Here is a 13,163-nt window from a genome sequence, read left to right as displayed (position 1 = left end):
GCTGCCTGCGCTCGCTTGACCCCGGCAGGAGGGCCGGAGCCGCCTGCCGCGGGACGGTTCAGCCCTTCCCCGCACCGGGGCGGCGAGGGATCGAGATTTGGGTGGAAAACCCCGAAACAAGCAGACACACCGCCCGCACACCCACTCACCCAAACACAACGCACCCCCCACGCCTCACGGCGGGCCTCGGCGGCCGGCAGCGACCCGGAGGCGACCCCCGCGCTCCCCGCCGGGCTGCGTGAGGCGCCGCTCCGCCACAGCCCAGGGGGACGCGGCCCCCGACCTGTCACGGCCGGTGCAGCCCCCGCGGCTGGAGGGGCGGGGGCAGGTCGTGCTCCCCCACAGCCGGGGACGCCGGTGACCCGCGGCCCCACCCCCGGTACGGAGCCCGCCGATGTCTCCGCAGCCCCGCAGCCCTCCGTCCCGGCTGGCCCGGGGATGACGGCGGCGCCGCGCACTCAATCCGCCGCCGGCAGCCCCGCAGGAAACGGCGAGGCGTCCCAGCGCCCGGCAGCGCGGCGCCAGGCCGGGGAGCGACGACGCGAACTCTCCCCGTTCTCACTCACCGGCATCATCTCCGCAGCCTTCTCCGCGCCGGGCCCGCTGAGCTGTGCCGGGCCTCTCCTGCTGCTGCCGCCGCCTCTCACCGCGGAGGACGCCGCGCTCGCCCTGGCGGCTGTGACAGGTGCCTCCCGCGCGCCTCGCTCCGCGCAGCGGGCGGAAGGAAGAGGCGAAGGCGGCGACGGCGGCCGGGCTCCCGGGCTCCCAACCCCCTTCCTCCTCCTCGGAGCGCGGCCGCCTCTCCCGCCTCCCTCCCCGGGCGCTTCCTGCTCTGCTGCGCTCGGCTCCGCTCCGCCCGCGCCGCCCCGCCACGGGTTAACCCCCGCCGCCGCCTCCTGCCGGGGCGGGGCCGCGCGGCGAGGCGCTGCGGGGCCGCACGTGACCGCGGGACCGGCACCCGCGCCCGCCTCCCGTTCCCGCCGGGACACCCTCGCTCCCGCAGCGCCGTGCCGAGCGTGAGCCTTGCCACGCCGGTTCTCCCCCGCCCGGCCTCCTCCTCCTCCTGCCGCCGCCCTGCCCCCGGGCCGGGCCCCGGCGGGCGCCGCCTCCTCTGGGCGGGCTGCCCGCGGCCCATTGCTGCCGGGCCCGGGCGGTGGAGGAAGGGGCAGCGGCCGCGGGCGCTCTGTGCCCCCGGAATGCGGGGAATGCGGGGCGGCCCCGCCGCTGTAGCTCGCCGGGCGGGAGGGCGGGGGGAGCTGGGCGGTAACACGGGGGTCTGCCCTGCCTCTGAGCTGAGGTGGCTTCCCCACAGCGTGTCCTGGTCCGAAACACACCTTGGATAGCGTCATGCCTTCCTTCCCCCGTCCCTTCCTTGTTTGATGTACAAAACTGCGCTCAGCAGCAGGAGGGAAAGGTGTTTTTGTCCTGATGTCAGACTCATGAGATCTGGTCTCGTGTTTGAAAGTAAGGTTCAGGTTCCTTCATTTTATAGTCTCTCATTCTGTAGAGTTACAACAGCAAAATGAAAGTTAACAGCTTGGAAGAAGCCAAGCTCATCTAGAAGTCAAAACATCACCATATGTTAGTACTGCAACACATGCGATGTAGACAAATTTCATATTGCTGTGAGTCTTAAATCCTAATCTCCAGCATACATGGACCTACCCAGCACTCCAACTGCTTCTGAAAAATGGCTGGTTTCCAGTCTTTGTTACTTTATTTGCAGAACACCGTGACAGATCTCAGCTAGGAGTGGAAAAAAAATGTTAACTTGGCAAGTTTTTGAGGAGCTTAGATAACGTTTGTGTAAGTCTTTGAAGGTAAGTGGTAATAGCATAATAATCTCACATTAATGTATGAGCCTGTATGGTAAGCATAACCCATTCATGTAAGATTCTGTAACAGATAATAGTGTAAATTATCTTAATATATACATGCTTAAGATTTCACTGTGTATCCTTCTCAGTGCATTTGCAGGCTCTGGTGTCAGCTTTTTGACAGGTCAAAGCCTCTGCCACTTTTACTAAAATAGTCCTACAAGGAAAAATCTATTCACATCACAAGAATAGTTCTTTGCCAGTTTAATGTTATTTTGCAAGTACCAGTTGGAGTGCTACTTGCTGGCAATCACACCAATATCAAACTCAGGTTCCTGTAGACTGTGATTCCACCTCACACACGGAGCTTTGGAAATAGGTTACTCAAACCCCATACAGAACTCCCAAGATGTACTCAGATGAGTATTAACCCTGCAACTAGGCTGGCTTGAATAAAACAGGCTCTAAAATGCTATAGTAATCTATCTTAAAAAAAGGAGGGGAGTGATTTGTCTTCATCAAATTCATATTGAACTTTAATCAACAAAATAATAGGAGTGAATAGAAGTTTATTTGTCCTCTTACTACTTACAGTAATTCTAATTTTAAAATTAGAAATTCTAAAATTCTCACACCAAGGGATTTGTACATTTCTATCACACTTGTTCTATAAAAATTAGTCTTTCTCACTGACTAGGTTAATTTCTATTGCCAGCAATTCTCAAACAATAGTCTACAATTTTTTTCCAGGTATGCTTGATAGCTGACATTTCCCTGCATTCAATGAATAATAATAAAAAATTTAATACTGTAAATACTATCCCACTATTACTTTTCCCACTATTACTGTAACAGCAGGAATACCTACAAAATGAAAAGTGGGATGTAGACACTCCCCCACGCAATTCCTCTGTTGGAATAATGACCTGTAGTATAAAAGTTTGTCATTGTGTTGCTTTTGGCAGATGAAGGTTCAGCCAGTGCAGCAACCAGACAGACTGGATACTGAGGGCGAGGAGGAAATGTCTTCAAAAGGTAGAGTATGTACTTTATATGCAAGTCTGCTCCTACTCCTACTTCTACTTCCCTTGAAAACATCACTTGTCTCAATTCTTCCCATGTCAATTTTTCTAGAGAAATGCAGAAAGAAAAAAAAAATTAACCAATATTTACCAAGTATAATACTTAAAATTCTACCTGCAGCATGGGAAGTTATTTAACACTTCTCCCACATAAAAATCTTTTTGGGAACCACTCTCTTAGCAGTCAAGAGACAAAACAGCCTTTATAAAATTTTCTGATTCCAACTTATAACTAGAAATCTGTTTACTGTGAGCAGGAAAATGATCACTTATAATAATGTAGAATTTTTTTCCCCATTTCCCATGCATTTTCAATCCAAATGATCCAGTTTTGTAGAAATTATGGTGCTTGGCCCAAAGGGCCAGTGATATCTACAACTCAGTTGCCTTTCTGGGATAACTGAGGTTGCATGAAAGCGGTCAGGATTTGGGGAATGCTTAAGAAGATAAGGGAAGAGAATTTGGTTATGGAAGCAGATAAAGCCAGAGGTACTAAACCCAAATTCCTTGCTTCAAAATCTGCTTCTTTTGTGAAAGGTGTTCTAGTTTTGTCAATGTCTTTCTAAAGGAAAGGGTTTGTGCTTATTTTTTGGTGTAAACACTAAAACATGCTATACAAATATCTTTTATTCTCCTCTTGGTTCTTAAAAAACCTCAGCCATTCTATTTAACTTTACAAATTGAAACCACTGTAGCTTAACACACATTTCTTTTTTACTCATAATACATTAAAAAAAAGAAGAATTACTGCTTATTGGTTATGGTATGGTGAGTTTTTCAGATGTGCAGAAGTCGTATTTACCTAGAAACTGAAATTTGATTGAAATGCATAAACTGTCATTTAGTGTTTTGCTAAACATTGGCATTTATGGGTACATATAAAAAAAATGATCAAAACATGGTGTGTATTTAAGCTAGGTTTATTGAAAAAAGGGGTTTTAACTTCTGTTAATAAATTGCCAGGCCTCTTATTTGATCATTATTTTTCTTAGGACAAGCAGAGAGTCCCAAAGATAAAGGTGGCAGACTAATAAAATTTTCAGGAGCACTCCTGCAGAAATTCTGAATGCTACTTGTGTTTTCTAAGTATCTTCTAGCAAGATTTTCAGATGTACATGTTTTTAAAAATTTAAAAACTAACATGTCTGAATCTCTCCTACTTGTTTTCTATGCATAGACAAAAGGAGGAAAATGAGCTTTCCTACCTTTTGAGATCCAAGTGTTCTCCAGTTTTGCATTCACTTGTTAAGATGCTTTTCCAGAGCATAGGAAAATATTTTCACGCTTTGGAGGTGTCACAGGAAAATAATTTTGAATTAATGTAACACTTTTTTCTTTTCATGTGGTATTATTTTAAATAACAGATACTGCTATTTATAGCCAGCAACGGTGTCAGAGGTCAAACACTCAGGGTGGGATCCAGCTTTACTAAGGTAGGAGTTAGGTGTGTCATTTCAATCACTCATTGAGGCTGCTTCTACAGATAAATCAGGATGGGGAGGGGAGAGAGGCAGTTCTGCAGGTAATTCATTCACCTCGAGATACTCATCCCACTATCTAAATCTCTTGGTCTTTGAAGGTGCCTATCTCTGTATTGATTTAGGATGGAGCCTGGATGACTAGCTCTGATTGAGGAGCAGACTTTTGGATGGCTACAGTTCAGATGGGTTCCCTCATAAATGGCACATTAAAATCTCTAAAAGTGAGTATGGGTAGAAGCACTGTGGTTTTTTGCATGTATTTAAAGAAAATGATGTTTCTTTGCTAAATGATTAAGTAGACTATTACAGAATACAACTCTCTCTTCAAAAATTGCATTTTCCATTTGCTGTAATGCAGGAGGAACTCACTCTGAGTAGGTAAGCAATTTAAGAAGCTGAATGACAGAAGTACTTCTAACTTGCCAGGCAGTTCATGGGGTGGCTACAGTGCAGTGCTGTGTAACAGATGATACAAACAAAAAGACTGAATGTTTCACGGGGAGTTTCACAGCAGGAGCCTAAAATCTTTACTGAATTACAGTGGAAAGGAGTGTATATGTAAAGGTAAGGTATATTAATTTGTTACTGTGGCCTTAAGTAGCCTTTCATTCCAGAATCACATTGACTTGCTAAGGCTGCAGCCATAAAGTGTTCCTAGTGAACAATAGTCATATGCTGCCATGCTTGAATTCACATACAGCCAAGGCAGTTCAAACCCCACCAAACCTGTTCAGAGATAAATAAACTACAAATAATAACCTAAAGGAAACACTTTGATGTCTGTTTGGTATACAGTATTTAAGACACGTGAACAGGAGAAAGATGCTTTTTCATCACTGCCTTGTAATATTCTAAAGTAATGTATGCTGGACTAGGTGACTCATGATCTGAAGTCTCCATAGCCCAGCACTCAGTGCATCAGTCTGAGAAGTGTACCAATTAAAGCAGGAGTGAAGCATTATGTGTGTGTAGCATAGCTGTGTGCGCTTCCTGGGATTTGGGTGTCTGGTATGTCATGAGTTTCAGCCCTGCATTTGGTGGATTAGAGGTAATTTCTTTAAACAATAACAGAAATTGTATACTTAATCCAATACACATGATGCAAAAGCACGTACTTAAGTGGAAAATGCTGTGGTCTCATTAGGACTGTGTGCTGTCAACTCTCATAAAATGATTGCACTAAAAGGTATTGGTTTATATTGTAGCTACAGAAGACACAGTCCTGTAAGATGACATGCCACCAACTTTATAGATGGAAAATCTCGTTCTGCTCCTCTGTAATTTATAACAAGGAAGCCATTAACATATGCAAAGAGGTGAAGAAAACAAAAACTTCCATGTCCTGGGAGATTTCTCTCTGCTTGTACTTTAGGCTTTATAGCCATTTGAGCTGTGAGGATGTTTCTTTATAAAAATCCTTTTTCTTGAAATTTTCAATATGCCTATGATGAGTGCAAGTATCTGAGATGAGCCAGATGATGGGTCATTAGTTGAAACATTAATTATGGACAGTCAATCCTTCACTCTTTAGTCCTCTTTTATTTATGTGCTACTGTGTTTTGGGTGTAGCACTTGGTTAATGTGAGGAGAAAATGACAGGCCATGTTTTAAGATTGAGCCCAGCTTTTTAGTTTGTTACTGGAAGACTAAAATTGTTGTCACGTATCTCTTCTATGGCTTAGTTAAATGGTTTTATATTTTAAAAAACACTTAAGTGTTTTTTACAGTTTCTGTGTGAAGGGATTTCAAATACTTTCTCTTTCAGCTAAAAGGCTAATACAGAATTCTGTGATACATGATTAGTTTTTCCCTCATGCTGCAAAAGTTTTAGGTTTTTAGTCTTCAACTTCTTTATGAACCACATCATTCTTTTGTTTTAAATGGCCAACTACTTATTTAATATAATTGAAAACAATCTTCTTTCTTATGTTTACTGCTGTATCAAATGCAGGTTTGTTTTCATATTAGATTTGTATTACTGCAATATTCAAACCCAGTAATTGCTAGTTTGAAATGTGCATCTCCTACTAGAATTTGTCCTTTTCTTAGTCACCTTTCTTGAGGTAAACAGATCTAGTAAGAGCAAACATGAAGAGGGTATCATGTAATGAATCTCCTGCTTCCTGTTGTTGAACCTGGACATGGGTGAACTTGAAGGACTGAAGCTTAGAAGGGCAGATTGGCAAAGTCCTCTGCTCAGTTCTGAAGTCTGGGATGTACTGAAAGGTATTTTCTAGCAATTACTGACAAAGTGATGTGCAAAAGAGGCTTAAAGAGGAAAACATGCTTCTGAGCAGAAGAATGTTCATACAGGAGAAAAAAATTATAAATCAAATTAAATGTGTATTTAAAAAAACCAAAACCTTATCTGTTTCTACTTAGTATTTAAACAACTACATTATTAAGACTACACTACTGGAAATAACATTCTTTACCTTTTTTTTGTATGTACTTATCACAGATTTTACAGATTAGAATATACAAGATAAATCTCCCCTTAGGAGACTAAGAATATTAAATCTGTTAAATAAAACACCATTGCAGATGTGAAACAGGTTCTGATTTAACATGCATCTCTATGGAAAACATTTAAACATTTCTGTACTCTCTCTCTCTCATATATATCTATATAGATAGAGATACACATATAGATATGTGTTTATATATATAAACACCACCTTAAATCACCACTTTTGGGCTTTCTGATTACCAAAAATTCTCAAAGCATGGCTGTATATACAGGTATATACAATTTATTGTGAATCTGAGTTTTTCAGTCACAAACACTATTTTAGTAGTGCATTTTAATAGAAGAACATCTGCACTCAGGTAATCTGACCAGCAGATGTAATCTAACATTTGCAATTATGATTTTTGCATGTTATGAAAATAATGGGTTTATGCCTTATTAATGCTTAAGGTTCATCCCTTCTGTTTCTGTAAATATTCCTTTTCCACATAAAGCAACAATATTCTAGTCCAGGGAACATTATTGAGACAAGTTGATTCTGTTTCCAAGTGCCCTGATTTGTAATCTTGCAGAAATACATTTCTGAATATATATATATATATATATTTTTTTTTTTTTTTACTACTGTGATCCTACAACAAGGTTTACTACAGTTCTTAGCGGCATAAACAGAAGAACATCAACAGCAGAAGCAGATGAATTGTGTAGGGCATTGATGGAACCTTATTGAAAATATTCAGTGAAAAAGCTCTAGAAATAGTGACAGTAGAAAATGTATCACTGGTACGTGTTTAGAATCTATTTTAGGCTGGCTTATTCAAAGAAGATACCATAATATGCAGCTGAACCTGAGAATATTTAGAAGGCTGGAAAGGAGTGTGTTCATCACGGAGGAGTACACCCAATAATAACCTACTTGCTGGGGGATGATTAGATACTACTTTAAAGTTTGTCTACTGTTTATGTCTCAAATTCAAAACCAGTATTTCTGTTCTGTAAATAGACAAGCTACAGCACAAGGTACTGTAATAATTTTTCTATTTCTCCCAGTTCCTATGGGAATAATTTTTTTCTTGCCTTCTGCCTTTCTTCCTTCTAGAAAGGTCTGAGTACATGTTTAATGCACTAGCCTTAATTTAAAAAGAGATGTGATAGTTAGCATTAATAAGAATACATAATTTGAAAGCAAAGTAAAAACATTTTTTGCAAGATTCCTTTTCTAGTTGCATTACTCCAAAAGAATTACTTAAATCAAAGAACGTATTATGTCTTGGTGTTTACTTAAACCAAGAGTCAGGTCCTTTGTTAAAATTGGTATGACTCAAATTCTTAACTTGCTGAAAGAAATGCAGAATTTAAATTTTAGCTAATTATTTTAAGGAAGTGCCTAGACATCCTAAATGAGACCAGAAGAATTTTCTTTTCAAGCTGTATGTGATACGTGGAATACGACATCAGGGGTATAAGGACAGAATTGTAAAGTCAGGTTTAAGAGAATTTAAACAAAGCTATTTCTCTGTACAACTGCACTAAATTAAAATGTGTATCTGAAGCATCATGAGTAAGGAGACAATAATAGTGCTGAAAAAAGCATTGCTTGAGACATATATATGTACAAAATAAAAAATAAGAATTAATTATAAAAGTGGAAATGCTTTTGGTTAGACTTCCCCCAAAAGGGTATCACTCCATGTATTCTTGGTCCTCTATCAAATGCCTGTTCACATTCTAGTCCACTTTATTAATCCTTCCTTTTTCCTCCCATAATACTCTGCTTCTTTTCTGTTTAGTTGTTGCCAGTTTGCTTGTTTACATAGCATTCCATACGAAATACCTCACAACATTTTGTACTTCATGCCTAAAGAATTCCCCCTTAAATGGAGCAATTCTTTAATATTATCAAAAGCATGCTAAACACAACAGGTTAAGACAAGAAATGAAGACTACAACTAATACTGCAGAAAAAAAATCTGTGTAGGCAGCAGTCACCACAGATGGGATTCATTCAGTATACAGCTCTTAGTTCTACCACCCACATAATCCCCATTATCATTTCCTACCAAACACACTTCATTAGCTCTGAAGAAATCTCTATTGTCTCTCCCAGCAGATCACTGAAGGTACTGTCATGATATGGATATAAAAGTTAAAGGTCATATCAATTAAAAAGCATTCCTTTATAATCCTTTAGAAGGTCATAATAATTAAACATATTTTCATTTGATGACAACCAGTAATATTTGATGAGCCCCAACCAATTTTATCCTTTATAAGTAAAAGTATTCTTCCTGCTAGTACTGAGCATTAGGATATCATCATTGTGGTTCTCCCTGTTCCCTATTTGTTTGTCCATTTGTCCCAATTAATTAAGTGATAGCATAAACTCAAACAAGTGATATGCTGTCCCAGAGGAAGGAAGCAAGGCTCTGCCTTTGCTGGAGCACAAGCTGTCATTCCTGATTTCTGTACAGGGTGGAGTTGTGCATTCTTTTTATTGCTCCAGCTGTTGACACTGATGACAGTTCTTCCAGGAGAGACAGTGCTTTGATCATGTGCAAGGAGGAACCTTGCACTGCCCTGTTATAAGGGACACAACGACTTAGGGAACTTGACTGAGTAAATGGGAGGGTAGAAATTCTGATTCTTCTGCCCTTTTTCTGCAACCCCCCTTCCCTCTCAACTGCTGTGCTATCATCTAGTTATAAAGCAGCTTTGCTGTAAACAGAATCAGATGGGTCCAAATTAAAATGGCAGAAAAATCCAACAAGTGCTTGTTGTGTTATTTTAGAGGGGGGGAAACCCATAAAATTATGCAAAATCACCTGATCTGATTCACAAATAACTGTATCAACACAACTTTGAGGAGCAAGGCACTGCAGTGTAAGGGTGCAAACTCTGCAAGCTGGTGTAGCTGCCAGAATACTCATACTGTTAAACCACAACCAAAGACAGAATTTAATTAAAACATCTAAATCATCCATTCTTGTGGTGGTCAGTTCATTTTGGATTAGGACAGAATAATTGTTTCCAAGTACTTTGCCTGCAGCAGTGGAGTAGACTACATAAGACTGTCTTATTTATGAGATTTTAATAAATTACCAAATCAGCCATGTGGCTTTATGTTCTTAAAAATAGTAGCTGCTAAATGTTAGTTGCTAAAGGTCATGGAATTATAGTTTGAAGAGTTTGCTGTTCAAGCACTATCGTGTCACTTCTTGTTCCTCCATTTAATGAATTGTTAACTAACATATTTAATGCCTCGGGGACTCTCCATCTCACTATTCTTTCCTTCCCAGTAACTTCACAGATTTCTTTGAATGAAACAATGCAAGTTTCACACATTGATTTCCTCTGTTTCAGTTCAGCCAGCTGGTGATGATGTCACACACAAGCACCTGTGTCTAACAAGCACCTGATTCTGTTCCTTCCTTAAGGACTGAAAGCACAAGACACACCAACATACCAGCTCTGAATCTACCAGCTCTTTGTACTACAAACACTGGATTGCTATCATGATTCAGATAAACAGGAGACTTGTTCAGCTGTTTTAGTTACTTTGGATCATTTCCTGCAGCTTTACTCATCCTCCCAATTAACATGAATACACATTTGGGTTTTTTCCAAGTTAGCCATTAAGGAGGTTAAGTAGGTTGGGCCTTGTGACTAATGTTTCCTTGGCTCTGACTTTATTTTGCTGCTCCCCTAGAGTATTCTATCATACTTTATTAGCAGGCAGGAGAAATTCTGAGATTCCTAATTGTAGGACAGAACTTGAAATGTTCTAGAAATTTCCAAGCTCCAAAATGTAATACCAGTTGCAACCAAGACCCAGCATGGAGGGCCAAAACCAGAAGTACTTGTACTATAAAAAGACATGTTGCATTAGCATTGTCATCATGAATAAAGTTATCTACTGCTGAGCTTTCATGTTCTGTATTGATTATAAAAAAAAGTTACAAGTGCCACAACAAAACTTAGTGAAAAGGATGCTGCAGTAATTGGATGAGGTTCTTCAACACCTAAAGATGTTTGTTGTTTCACTAACATAGTAAAGGTAGTGAACAGGTTTTGTCACTGCCTCATCACAGGCAACAAATTAAGAATGCAGTTGCTTAACTATTTTACTCCATAAAGTTTAAATGCAATCCTGTTTTAGAAATGTCAGCAATATAAAGAGGCAGCAGCTGAAGGAAAGCAACATGATCCATCAATGTGCAGTAAGCATATCCCTCACCACAGTTTAGTTGTGAATCACGATGAGTATTACATCCATGGATTAATGTCCTGATCTTACATAGTCATTTGCATAGCAAATGAGTTTGTTCAAGAGCTGAGTATGTCTGTTTAGACACTTACCTGTAACAAGAAAATATTTTTGTTTTAAGTTAGCTTTGGAAATCAACTTAGCAAAATTACTAAAAAAAGAAGAAAGGCACATATTCTAAAATAAAGAGTATTCACTTCAAGGGTGGGTACTCCTTGAAATGTCTGTGTACCTAGGGCTATGCTCCAGGTCTAGTGCTGCAATGAAAATTGATTACTCTTTCCACACCTCATTGTAGATATGAAATGGCTCTTACAATGCCTTAGTTTGCTTTCCTCTATTGTGTTTTACATTACTTCAGCACAGAGAAGCAGGAAGTATAGATAGTACTACAGTTTACATGTTATGGGTGTGTTGATTTCTGCTTTCGAGTCAAGCCACTGACTGAATTTCTTCCTTCTGTATGCTACTCAATTAAAAAACCAAAACAAAACATCTATTCAAACATAAACACCAGTCTTACTTCCTCTTGTCTTTTGCAGATGTTTGTGTTAAGGATCACAAAGGAACTAATATTCTGTAGCTTTCATAGACATTCCTGACAGAGAAGCACCAATGGAAGAACCAGTTGCATGTGGCATTTTTTTCAGTAGAAATTTTAATTTTTGTAACCCAGACACTGCTGCCCATATGTACTTTCTTTCCCTACTAGAAAATAAAGCAATCACATAGAAATGTTAAGACTTGAAGTGAGTGAGGTTTACCTAGAAGTGCAGTGAAGTGTGCTCCAAGGGCAGGTCAGCAGTTCTTCTTGCCTTCCAACCCAGGAGATCAGAAGAGCATGTTGATGTACCTCAGTGACAATGGTCTGGCTAAGGTGAAGCAAATCCTGCAGTGATTAATATGTTTTTCCTGATATGTTTGCCTGAGCTCTGTAATTGAAAATTCCTAAAGCAGGTCATTTGAAGTATGTGTAGTATCTTAGGAACTATAACTTGGTGATCATAAATTTGCATTACAAATGCTCTTATAGCTCCTTACTTGGCATAAATTTTCAATCTGAACTGCTTATTAAGTATACCACAACTCATTCACCCTGTAATTACTACTGGCTTAATATCTGTTCATTTAAGTTCCATTTTCTTCTAGTTTTTATTCTCTATTCCTTTCTGTTGGATATTTTTGATTTTATGTAAAAAAAATAAATCTAGGAGTTCTTTAGATTTCTCATTCATTTTTCTGTGGTGAGGAAACAGAAAAACCCATATAGAAATTATTAAAGAAATCAGCTAAAACAGATCAAGGAAAGGTGTAACAAAGAAAACTGTGGGAGGTGGAATAAATATCAAAAATACATGAAGGACAGCTGTCACTTTTTCAAATCAGTGATGTTAACCTGTCTTTTGTAAAAAAAAGCTTTCAAATAAGACTGCAGATTTGACTCAGTAGGTACAGCTATTAAGCATAAGTATAAATTTTGAAGAAATTAAAGGCAACAGTGTTTGGAATGTTTACTATCAGCAGGTAAGGTTATCAAGTTCCTGAGTGTTTGAATACAAAACATTTAAGCTATGGCCAGATACTGCAGTCAGGAGATTGAAAAGCAAAACTTTAATCAAGCTGAAAGATTTAAGATGTTTCAGTGAAGTAGTTAAAAAGATGTACGTAAGCATTAAGTCATTAAAATGACTTAAGCCTCTTAATCTTCTCAAAGGCAGATTAGGCTAAATTTAAACAAAACATGACATGAAGTCCAGTTTTGGTTTTACACACTATGTACCCTTGGAACAGAGTTCAGTATGCACAGTTCTGAACACTGATTTTCACAGGACAGCATATGTTCCTACAGCCTCCAAAATACACTTGCTATGGAGTTCTAACAGCTATCTGCAAAAAACACTAATATCCATCCTAATAACACAAGTATTACTTCTACCTTTTCAGGAAAAAGGAAAACTCTTTGAAGCCAGTTAAATGTTTGTGCTCACACCAACTGCTGCCAGTGTGTGGTTTCATTATTCCCTTTAAATTCTGAGATTTTCTGAGGTA

General features: G+C 40.1%; 1 protein-coding gene and 1 long non-coding RNA gene across 7 annotated transcripts in view; one reads left to right on the top strand and one right to left on the bottom strand.

Annotated features, from left to right (window-relative positions):
• The window catches only part of PPP1R13B (protein phosphatase 1 regulatory subunit 13B), a 69,502-nt gene extending 68,138 nt beyond the window's left edge, over nt 1-1,364 (bottom strand). For all 4 annotated transcript variants that reach the window (XM_064423195.1, XM_064423197.1, XM_064423196.1 and 1 more), the window contains exon 1: nt 567-1,364. In XM_064423195.1, the coding sequence (XP_064279265.1) occupies nt 567-1,349 (783 nt within the window). In that variant the 5' untranslated portion in view covers nt 1,350-1,364. The remainder of the gene's footprint in view (nt 1-566) is intronic.
• LOC135302588 (uncharacterized) lies at nt 1,268-12,367 on the top strand. 3 transcript variants are annotated; one of them, XR_010364177.1, is made up of 4 exons: nt 1,268-1,820; nt 2,783-2,852; nt 4,503-4,601; nt 5,586-12,367. It is a non-coding gene; the product is annotated as an uncharacterized LOC135302588 (long non-coding RNA). The 3 variants fall into 3 exon arrangements; XR_010364175.1 differs by having other exon boundaries at nt 4,807-12,367; XR_010364176.1 differs by having other exon boundaries at nt 4,503-4,944.
• The last annotated feature ends 796 nt before the right edge of the window (nt 12,368-13,163 follow it).

This window comes from Passer domesticus, chromosome 6 (assembly GCF_036417665.1).
Source record: "Passer domesticus isolate bPasDom1 chromosome 6, bPasDom1.hap1, whole genome shotgun sequence".
NCBI lineage: Eukaryota > Metazoa > Chordata > Aves > Passeriformes > Passeridae > Passer > Passer domesticus.
Note: the sequence above shows the minus strand (reverse complement) of the source record. Positions and strands in the feature narration are given on the sequence as shown.